This window comes from Lepisosteus platostomus, chromosome 16 (assembly GCF_059453375.1).
Source record: "Lepisosteus platostomus isolate fLepPlt1 chromosome 16, fLepPlt1.hap1, whole genome shotgun sequence".
NCBI classification, from domain to species: Eukaryota; Metazoa; Chordata; class Actinopteri; order Semionotiformes; family Lepisosteidae; genus Lepisosteus; species Lepisosteus platostomus.
In genome coordinates this window covers 2,525,934-2,536,892 of record NC_142626.1, presented here as the reverse complement: position 1 = coordinate 2,536,892, position 10,959 = coordinate 2,525,934, and the positions used below count along the sequence as shown (strand labels likewise).

The following is a 10,959-nucleotide window of genomic DNA, read 5'->3' as shown; positions in this document are numbered from 1 at the left end:
AATACAAGAGTTACTCACAGTCCGGACACACAAGAACAAACTAGAACAGAACAGTACACAGAAAATCGTATCGCACATATGAATATAAATATAGATATAACTATAGATATAAATATAAATGTGTTGCACAGGTCCCTGGCGTATATTGCACAAAAACTGGTTGTAAACGATTAAGATTAAGCAGAGGATTTGAAAACTCAGTTAAGGGCTGTTTGTCCCAGAAACGTTCCCTGGGGCGGTCCTGGTGTTCCTCTGGGCTCTTTCCAAACTGACTTTCTGAAAGTTCCTGAATGTTGATATCCCTTTGTCCTGTACACCTTCCAGCCGGTAACACGTACAGTGTAAATTCGCCCTCCGAGGCCCTGGGAATGAGTTATTCGGCTTCTAGGCTCATCTGTGTGGTCACTTCTGTCCGTGGAGGAGATGACCACCTGTTGGAGCTGCTCACTGCGGTGTGCCTGTGCAGGTAATCTACTACACTCTGTGTGTAACTCCACTCAAACGTCGAATAAAATATTGCTTTCGCATGGACAAATATGAAACGGACCTAATGGCGCTCTTTGGCGAGTAATACGTTAAAATAAATGAAACTGTGGTTTTAAAAGTCGCTTTTCCACTCCGATATTTTTCAAATACTGAACTCTAATGACTTTATTGAACGCAGTTCTGTTTGGGGGGAAAGATCCACTTATCGCGGGTCAAACGCGATAATTCCCCGACCTGCGCCGTGTTTACACTCTGCACGCGCGGCACCTGCACACCACTCTGTCCTTTCATTGGCGGACTCAAATATTACTCTGCAGTGTGATTGGTCCTTTAGGAGTGACATCACGGCGGCTCCCGGGCCGTGATTGGCGGGTGGGCTCCCCGGAGGAGGAGGAGGAGGAGGGGGCGGTGAGAGCGGCAGCTGCCATTTTGGCTCAAGAAATGTCTGTGCAGTGGCAGCTTGACAGTTGCTGAGCCGTCTGGTTTTCTGTCAATCAAAGTCGCTGACACGGGTCCAGTGCAGCTGCCTCCTTCGGTCAGCGCCGGCATGACACTGCAGTAAATATAATAGGTGGTTTAAGGGTAAAAAACGACCATGAGTTCTGCGTCGGGGCTGGTTTCCGTGGACTATGAGGTGTTCGGTGATGTGCAAGGTACGATGGTCCCAGTACAAGCCTTCATTTCCTTGGTTCTGTACATTATTTACATGGACAGCTCTATAAAGCGCGCAAGGACTCGTTTAGAATGGGAATTTTGGGCAAACGTGCCTTTGGTACCAAAACCAATAGGAAACGCGTAATTTATTTATCGACGAGGTGACGATGAAAGACAATAAAATTGACCTGTCATTTCCTGGCCCAGCGGGCGACGTGTCCCGTATAACAATGCACGCTGCACACACGCCGGGGTTTATAAATTGCATGGACCGCCGGTAATTAACGCAACGCAGCGTTATATCAATTAGTGGTTTGTGGGGGGGTCCTGATACTCCCGAGATTATTCAGAGAGGAGTCGGCCCCCGCATAGATGCCAGTCAAATATATTGTAACGCTTACGGCCGACAAGCACTGTGTGTAAGAGCCGGCGTACCAGAGCGGGTGACGTCACCGCCCTTCCCTGTGATAGCAGGACCACAGCTACTGGGCTGTGGAGAGATCTCTCTTTAGCTCACGGGGCTAGGTCGCTGCAGAGAGACGCGGAAGGCCCGGGTTCGAGCCTCCAGTCGGGATGGGGCCGACCAGATGCGGCAAGGGCGCCCGCCTGAGCCCCCGTTGCGTTACAATATATATATGTATTTTGGGTGGGTCCGGGTAAGTTATTGGGTGATTTGTGCGAGATTGCTGGAAGACACCATGTATATCGCGGTTTACGAAGGCGAACTCCGGCGCTGTTCTGATTACTCTGATGTTGGCAGTATCCTGTCGACTCTGGAGTAATGTGCTGGAAAACTACGGTATGAAATAGAGCAGAGAGCTTCATTATGGACTGGCCACCCGGATTGTTAGGGGACGGCCAGGCTCTGTGGGATAAAGCCGTTCTGTCCAAAGTGTGGGGAAAGTCCCGGTACAGTGCGTATCGTCCCTCCTGAGGACTGTAAAGTAGTAGCAGACGAGGCCTTTCCCAGGATGTGATGGGCTGATAGGTTAAGACGTGTCAAAGAAGAGTCTGGACTCGGGTTCGGCGTGGTCCTTTATAGAACAAAGTAATGTAGCCAATTCACAGAGGGGGATTATTAGGAGGCATGGGAAATTTGGCCAGGACACCAGGGTTACACCCCTACTCTTTCCGAGAAACACCGTGGGATTTTTAATGAGCACAGAGAGTCAGGACCTTGGTTTGACGTCTCATCCGAAGGACGGTGCCTGTTTACAGTCTAGTGTCCCCCGTCACTATACTGGGGCATCAGGACCCACACAGACCGCAGGGTGAGCGCCCCCTGCTGGGCCCACTCACACCTCTTCCAGCAGCAGCCTCAGCTCTCCCAGGAGTCTCCCCTCCAGGTACTGGCCAGGCTCACACTGCTGAGCTCCAGTGGGGCTGCCAGTGGGGAGCTGCAGGGTGATGTGGCTGCTGTCTTGACCCCTTTATTTTGTTTAAGAAATGACATTTCCCCTTTTTATTTGGTCTGAAGGAAGTATACCGATAGAAGGTGTGATGTTTAGCTAAACCGTCTGTGGTTCTAGCGTGGGCATCAACAGATCGAACCATGTGCCTGCCGTTGATCCTTGCCTCCTGTCACTAGGCAGAACAAAAAATATTAGCAAGAAGAAATGGTTCCTATTTTGTACATGTGAACGTGTGGGTAAATGCTAAAACTCTTCCTCTGAGGCCACAAGTCTGCAGCGCTGACCTGCCCCCTGGAGGTGGTGTTCCAGCTCTTGGGTTCCCTGAACGTTTGGGTCCGGCAGAGAAGATGTGGCGGGCCGGCCCAGGCTCGGGGGGGGGGGCTGGCGTGTGTGCGTTTGCTGGGGGCTTCCTGTGGCCGCGTCCGGAGAAACGCGTGTCCCCCCTCCGAGGGGCCTGGTGTTCGGCGAAGCTCTGGGTTCCCGCTGTGGGCTTGCGAGCTGCGGTCCAGTCCGGTCCGGTGCCGTTTTTGACGGAGCTCTTCCTCTCCTCCCCCCTCCCGCAGGCGTGTTCTTCAGAAAGGTATGTCCCAGACGAGCCCCGAGGGAACTGGGTCACGTTTGAGCTCAGAAACTCACCCTCCAGCCAGTGTCCTGAAGGAGGCTCCTGCAGATTCTTCAGCAGTGATCGTCTGACTGTAGTCTGTCTGTCAGGACACAGAGGAGTCTGATCACAGTGTCTGTCTGTCAGGACACAGAGGAGTCTGATCACAGTGTCTTGTCTGTCAGGACACACAGAGGAGTCTGATCACAGTGTCTGTCAGGACACACAGGAGTCTGAGGTCTGATCACAGTGTCTGTCAGGACACACAGAGGAGTCTGATCACAGTGTCTTGTCTGTCAGGACACACAGAGGAGTCTGATCACAGTGTCTTGTCCATCAGGACACACGGGTCTGAGGTCTGATCACCGCGTCTGTCTGTCAGGACACATAGGGGTCTGAGGTCTGATCACAGCGTCTGTCAGGACACACGGGTCTGAGGTCTGATCACAGCGTCTGTCTGTCAGGACACACGGGTCTGAGGTCTGATCACAGCGTCTGTCTGTCAGGACACACAGGGGTCTGAGGTCTTATCACAGCATCTGTCTGTCAGGACACACAGGGGTCTGAGGTCTTATCACAGCATCTGTCTGTCAGGACACACAGAGGAGTCTGATCACAGTGTCTGTCAGTACACAGAGGAGTCTGATCACAGTGTCTGTCAGGACACACAGAGGAGTCTGATCACAGTGTCTGTCTGTCTGTCTGTCTGTACACAGAGGAGTCTGATCACAGTGTCTGTCAGTACACAGAGGAGTCTGATCACAGTGTCTGTCAGTACACAGAGGAGACTGATCACAGTGTCTGTCTGTCAGTACACAGAGGAGTCTGATCACAGTGTCTGTCTGTCAGTACACAGAGGAGTCTGATCACAGTGTCTGTCTGTCTGTCAGTACACAGAGGAGTCTGATCACAGTGTCTGTCTGTCAGTACACAGAGGAGTCTGATCACAGTGTCTGTCAGTACACAGAGGAGACTGATCACAGTGTCTGTCTGTCAGTACACAGAGGAGTCTGATCACAGTGTCTGTCTGTCTGTCAGTACACAGAGGAGTCTGATCACAGTGTCTGTCAGTACACAGAGGAGTCTGATCATAGTGTCTGTCTGTGTCAGTACACAGAGGAGTCTGATCACAGTGTCTGTCTCTCTGACTGTCAGTACACAGAGGAGTCTGATCACAGTGTCTGTCTGTCTGTCAGTACACAGAGGAGTCTGATCACAGTGTCTGTCTGTCAGTACACAGAGGAGTCTGATCACAGTGTCTGTCTGTCTGTCAGTACACAGAGGAGTCTGATCACAGTGTCTGTCAGTACACAGAGGAGTCTGATCACAGTGTCTGTCAGTACACAGAGGAGTCTAGTGTCTGTCTGTCAGTACACAGAGGAGTCTGATCACAGTGTCTGTCTGTCTGTCAGTACACAGAGGAGCAGGGCCGCAGGCTCAAGCTGGTGGGCTGGGTGAGGAACACCAACCGGGACACCGTGGAGGGCCAGGTGCAGGGGCCCCAGGACATCGTGGAGATCATGTGAGTGACCCCTCTGACCTAGCCCGCCCCACAGCTCCTTGCAATCTGTGACATAGCACCCCCTCTTCCTGCTTCCTGCATCCCCCTCTCTGATCCCCCAGGCCCTGATCTGTTCCCCATCGTGTCTCATCGGGACCTCTCGTTCTCCTTCACGTGCCCCCCCACCCCCAAACACCTCCTCTGGCCCCCACTGACATCACTGATGGTCACTCCAGGTCCCAGAGGGCCACATTCCCACCCAGGTCTTCCAGGTGAGCCCCAGTCCCCCAGGGTGATAGAGGCCCACAGAGCGGACAGAGGCTTGACGTCAGGTCGCTGGAGGACAGGAGTTCATGCGCCACCTGCGCTTGTCCAGGGGGATCGTCTCGGGACGTGCACAGGACAGCAGGCCACGCTTCCACCCACAGTGCACAGCACGCTACAAAAGAGGGCCTGACGAACGACGACAATCACAGCCAGCCAGGATGTACAGCACGATGATGAATCCCTGACACGTCTGTAGCTCTTTCCTGGGTTTCCGCTGTGCTCCTGTGCAGATAATAATAATAATAATAATAATAATAATAATAATAAACTTTATTTTATATAGCGCCTTTAAAGGTGGCTTCTCAAAGCGCTTTACAGGATGACAATAACAATAAATAAGAAGACTACAACAATAATTAAGATTTCACAAGATAGGACACAATTATAATTACAACAATACAACAGTAACAATAGAGGAGACCGTGGAAGGTGGTATTAAGAAAAGCAGAGGGATGAAGAATGGAACCAGTTCAGTAAAGGCTCTTCTGAAGAAGAGGGTCTGGAGTCTGGATTTGAAGGAGTTTAGAGAAGGTGACTCTCTGATATCCTTGGGCAGAGAGTTCCAGAGCTTGGGGGCATAACAGGAGAAGGCCCTGTCACCCCTACAATGTAGACGGGGCTTGGGAGGGACAGTAAGGAGGGCAGAATTCGAAGAGCGGAGGTTGCGAGGTGGGGAGTAGGGCGATAAAAGTTCAGACAGGTACAGAGGTGCCAAGCCATGCCAGAGCCTTATAGATGAGAGGTTCATGTGGCAGGGCCTCCCGTTGAGGGGTGAGGGGTCACGGGGGAGAGAACCGGGGGTCTGGGGAAGGGGGGGGGGGGAGAACACACCCTGCTTCCTGCAGAGCCGAGAGCGCTTCTCCGCCTCGGGCCTGCGGCTGTGTATCCCGAGGGGGGCCACTAGAGGGCGCCGTGCGACCGGAGACATTCTGAAGCGTGAAGCCTTTCGCTTCCAGCGCGACGGTGTTAGAGTCCTCCCTCTCTTCCTCCGCCTGGCGCAGACATGCCTGGATGCCTGACGAGGCGTTTGTTGCTCTCCGCTTGGATGACTCCTGGGGGTGTAGGGGGGTCTCCACCCCCCCCCCCTCCTCCCCCCTTCCCCTCCAGGAAAATGAGGATAGCTCTCTGGCGACGCGCCTGAATCCGTGACGGATTAATTTAAACAGCTCCCAGCGCGGCGCTTTCCAGAGCCCCTGCCGCCGCCCTCTCCTCGTTTCTTTAATTGCTAATTAGCGGGGTCGTCGAGACGAGACCGGCCCACCGCAGCCCACCCGGCTGGGGGTGAAATTGTGGGTCTCGGCTTGGGCAGCGGGCGGCGCATTCGAACCCCCCGTCTGGGGCGCGCCACATTTTTCAACCTGCCTCTTCAGACGGGGGCGGCCACGGCGACCGAAGAGATCAAGTCCCCCTTCCTGGAGTTTGGGGGAGGGGGTGGGCGTGACAGGAAGCGGCGTTTTGAGGCAAGGGCCTGCATTCCGGGGCGAGGGGTCCCCCGTGGGGGCGCCTCGTTCTGCTTCCAATTAGAGGGGCTGTTAATTGGGCTGGGCCGGCAGTCCCACTGGGTGGCGGGGATCTGGGGCAGGGCCGCACGGGGTGCTTTGCGGGACGCACTCAGGGCGATGGGCCTGGACTCAAGCTGGGTGTCCTGTCCGAGTCCCGTGTGTGTGTGTGTGTGTGTGTGTGTGTGTGTGTGTGTGTGTGTCGGTAACTGGCTCCATCCCAGCCTTTACAGGCAATGCTGCTTTAGTGAGACCTGGTACCCGCTGCTGACACAGTGCCCCCTGCAGGACCGGGGCTGTACTGCCCCCACTGCCCTCCTTTCGAGACCTTGGTTCGCCCAGCCTGCCCCTCCAGGTCTGTGGATGAGCTAGCTAGCAGTCCGCACAGAGCCGCACTCAAACCTCACCTTGAGAGGCGCTATATACCAACATTATAATTATTATCCCTCAGCCTGGCCCACGCGCGCGCGCGCGTGTGTGTGTGTGTGGCCTGCATGCTACAACAGCAACCTCCGTCTGAGGGCGGGCAGGAGGCCGAACTGCGCTGCCGTGTTTCAGGAGTGGGGCCATCTGCGGGCCTGTTTCATCCTCATCACACCAGTCCTACCCACCCGGGCCCCTGCGAGAGAGAGAGAGACGCTCGTTAGCACCTCGTTAGCGGCTCGTTAGTGTCCAGAACCGGGAGATGTGTCTCCCCACGTCAGGTGGCTGCTCTTAAAACACACACACACACACAGACACACAGACACACACACACACACACACACACACACACACACACAGACACGTGTGCTAACCCCGAGCGCGCACGCGCACACACACACCCCCCCCCAGTCACCGCCTCCCCCAGCCCCTGTCCTGGTTTCGTTCGAGCCGACTGTGTTCCAGTCCAAACTGGGGCGCGGTGACCTTGAGCGGCCTGTTGGGAGGAAAAAGGCAGAAAAGGAGAGAAGGAGAGGGAAGGCGCCAGAAATAGGCCGTCCGGGGAAGCTTCTCTCGGAACGCGATTTTTTTAATATATCCCTGTTTAGTGGGTCGCAGGCTGCAGGAGGGGGTTAACCCGCTGTGCGCTGGCTGCCTGTTTTTAACTTATTTTTCATTAACATACAAAGGTAACCGGTAAAAGTGTGTCCAGTCATCTCACAAGCTCAAGTATTCCAAGTCTAAATGAGTAGAAAGTCTGCCTGTATCATACTCCTGCGTAAAGTCGGGTTTCAGAAATATTCCGCCTCTCCCAGTATCTCTCGCAAACCTCCTCCTGGAGTCTTCACTGAAAGGCTCATTTTTCCAGTTCAGAAACCTCTGAAACAACGAGAATTCAGTTTTCTGTGTGTGTGTGTGTGTGTGTGTGTGTGTGTGTGTGTGTGTGGGGTCTCTTTGTCACCTTTTTCGTGTTATAGCTTTCTTTCACGCTGCCAGGGATACTTTGAGTAAGTATTTATACCCAGCTGCAGAACTGGGCCGCAGAGCCGGGATCATTTCGTTGTTCGGGAACGTATTGATCCGGACACCTCTCCCAATCGCTTCCTGAAGGACACCCAGAGGATTCGCCTCAGCAACTTATCCTTGGGGGGGGGTTGCTCGTTCCAGACATCCGCCTCTCTTAGTGTAAAGGAGAGCCCCCCCCGCCCCTTAGCATTTATACTGTTGTCCGCAGGTGTTTCGCTTGTCATCCGCTGTCTCTCAGACGGATTCGCGGGAGACGTTCCTCCGAGGCCCCCGGTGCGCCTGTCCCGTTAGCGTCCTGGCCCCCCGCCCAGCACCCGGTCTTGCAACGCGAGATCTGACCCCTGTCCCCCGCGCGGATGAGCCGCGGCGCACCTCGTGCTGTCCAAGCCTGACCTGGCTGACGACTCTCGGCACCCCCGCGACTCACTTGGCAGGGAGAATTCCTGGGCAAATTAGGGTTCATATTTTTATGGAGGGAGGCGTCACACTCAACCAGCAGTTTCCCCAGCTGTGTGATTCTGGGCAGATGCCTGACTGTGTGGAGTCTGCATGTTGCCCCCTGTTTTTTTTTTTCCCCCACGCAGCCACTCTGCTTTCTTCTCGATCGGGCGTTGGGACATGCCTCCTCCTGGGGGGGCACGGCCCGGGACGCTTTTCCATCTGGGACACGGGAGAAGAGGAATTCCCGATTCGGATTCTTGTGACTGCGCGCAGCCCGCTGGGAAGAGGTCATGCGGATGGGAGTCTCTCTCCCGGCTGGCCTGGGAACCCCCCCCCAGGAGGAGCTGGGGACTGTGGGACAGGGAAATGGTCCTCTGGGCTCATGGGCGATTTTCCGGGAATGAGCAGTTGGAATATGGACGGACGGGTAGATGGGATCATTTTTGTAACGGCCTACCCCTGTGTCCCCCCCTCCATCCCAACAGGAAGGACTGGCTGAGAAGGATAGGAAGCCCGATGTCCCGCATCGACAAGGCCACCTTCAGCAACGAGCGGGAGATCCCGGCTCTCGAGTTCAAATCCTTCACCACCAAGTACTGACGGGGGCCGCTGTGCCACGGGCCGTTCCTCCACAGATCCCGAGGGATTCTCCGACCGTTTCTGCCTGGGTGCTGTTGGGTGGGGTTGAGATTTGATGTGATTGGGATTTGGGGAGGTTGGGGGGGACGGATTGGAACCCCCTTTTTCCAACGGTGTTTTCAGCCACCCTCACCGTCTGAGGTGCCTCTTGACAACCAACCCTGAACCCCCCAACCAGAGGGTGGGACCCCTGGACTTTCGGCCCTGATGGATTCAATCCCATGGAAACCAGAAGCAAGCAGAGGAATCAGAGCTTCTTTAGAGATGGACAGCTGGTCCGGTGGTCCAGGTCCGGTCTTGTTAGACCGGGAGGACAGCTGGTCCAGTGGTCCATGTCCAGTCTTGTTGGACTGGGAGGACAGCTGGTCCTGCGGTTCAGGTCCGGTCTTGTTAGACCAGGAGGACAGCTGGTCTGGTGGTTCAGATCCAGTCTTGTTAGACCGGGAGGACAGCTGGTCCGGTGGTCCATGTCCGGTCTTGTTGGACTGGGAGGACAGCTGGTCCTGCGGTTCAGGTCTGGTCTTGTTAGACCAGGAGGACAGCTGGTCTGGTGGTTCAGATCCAGTCTTGTTAGACCGGGAGGACAGCTGATCCTGCGCTTCAGGTCTGGTCTTGTTAGACCAGGAGGACAGCTGGTCCAGGGGTTCAGGTCTGGTCTTGTTAGACCAGGAGGACAGCTGGTCCAGGGGTTCAGATCCAGTCTTGTCAGACCGGGAGGACAGCTGGTCCAGGGGTTCAGGTCTGGTCTTGTTAGACCGGGAGGACAGCTGATTATCCTCCAGAAATCAATTCACGTGAAACTGCCAACTACATGATTATTTCTGTATAAGACATTCTGTGAAAAGACCCCCCCCCACCTTGTTGGACTGTCCCTTGAGTGCTTCTGATGTATTTCAGGGTTGAACTGGGTCGCCGAACGAACTCTCAAACCAATGAGCATCCTTCTCAAGAACAGTCGTTCTTTAACTCTTTCGAAACAGAAAGCCTGTTGGCAACCCAGGCAGAACCAGTAGCAGGATTCCTCAGGAAACTAGTGAAGTAACACGAACCGCTTGGATCAAACTGGGATCTTTGGTGACTACTCCGTGGGTCTGTGCAATGTCCCTGTGTAAATCTGTATTAAAAAGCATTAAACTGAAACTGGAACACCTGCTGCTGTTTTCGTGCTTCCTGTAATCATTCTGCCTGCCCGTTATTTTGTTTTGTTACGTTCCACTCTGGCATCCACTGCTCCGGGGTCAGAAACACCAGCCCAGCCCGGGTTCGAGCCCTGGGTCTGTACTGGCACAGGAGTCTTCCTCACTCTCTCTCTCTCCTCTTCCTCCTTTCTCTCTCCTCAAAGTCACACTCAAAGAGCTTTATCGGCGTGGCTGGTGAATTACAGTATTCCCAAAGTAAGAACAATTACAAGACATTTAGAACAAAAAACATTTATATTAGACGTTTACAAGACACTACAGTACGATCTGCTGTTTCTGGGCTGTGACAGACGATCACACGTTGGGCAGCAGCTCTTTTGAGTTTCCTCCCCCAGTAGGATCGGGAGCTGTTCTGGAAGGTGGCAGGTGTGGGAATTCTGGGATTAGAATTATTTGAGGGAAGAATCTCTGTCTGATCCCAGAATATTTCTCACAGTGCAGTAGGAAGTGCACCTCTGTCTCTGCTTCTCCCCGCTGGCAATGGGAGCACAGCCTGCTGAGCCTGTCCTCTCTGGACAGCCAGGTCTGTTGTGTCCAGTTTCTATGGCCAGGCTGTGGTCATTGAGCCTGTCCTCTCTGTCTGTGTCCAGGGTGTTTTCACTGAGCCTGTCCTCTCTGTCTGTGTCCAGTGTGTGTGTGTCCAGGCTGTGGTCACTGAGCCTGTCCTCTCTGGGCAGCCAGGTCTGCCTGTGTCCAGTGTGTGTGTGTCCAGGCTGTGGTCACTGAGCCTGTCCTCTCTGTCTGTGTCCAG

The 10,959-nt window shown here is 54.3% G+C and overlaps 1 protein-coding gene across 4 annotated transcripts; it reads left to right on the top strand.

Annotated features, from left to right (window-relative positions):
* The first annotated feature begins 339 nt into the window (after window positions 1-339).
* On the top strand, window positions 340-10,159 carry LOC148646701 (acylphosphatase-2-like). Of its 4 annotated transcripts, none has more exons than XM_088608823.1 (4): window positions 340-466; window positions 3,116-3,132; window positions 4,566-4,675; window positions 8,856-10,159. In XM_088608823.1, the coding sequence occupies exons 1-4, from the start codon at window positions 424-426 to the stop codon at window positions 8,968-8,970; spliced, it is 285 nt and encodes a 94-aa protein (XP_088464949.1). In that variant the 5' UTR covers window positions 340-423; the 3' UTR covers window positions 8,971-10,159. The 4 variants fall into 4 exon arrangements, with proteins under 4 accessions (XP_088464949.1, XP_088464952.1, XP_088464951.1 ...); XM_088608826.1 differs by lacking the exons at window positions 340-466; window positions 8,856-10,159 and adding exons at window positions 894-1,139; window positions 8,138-8,849; XM_088608822.1 differs by lacking the exon at window positions 340-466 and adding an exon at window positions 906-1,139.
* Window positions 10,160-10,959: the final 800 nt, after the last annotated feature.

What these genes read in the sequence shown, in the direction of transcription:
- LOC148646701 (XM_088608826.1), top strand. Translation starts at nt 1,082, where the DNA reads ATGAGTTCTGCGTCGGGGCTGGTTTCCGTGGACTATGAGGTGTTCGGT. An exon ending in CAGGACATCGTGGAGATCAT is followed by an intron (nt 4,676 to 8,137) that starts GTGAGTGACCCC and finishes TGTTGTCCGCAG; the next exon opens with GTGTTTCGCTTGTCATCCGC.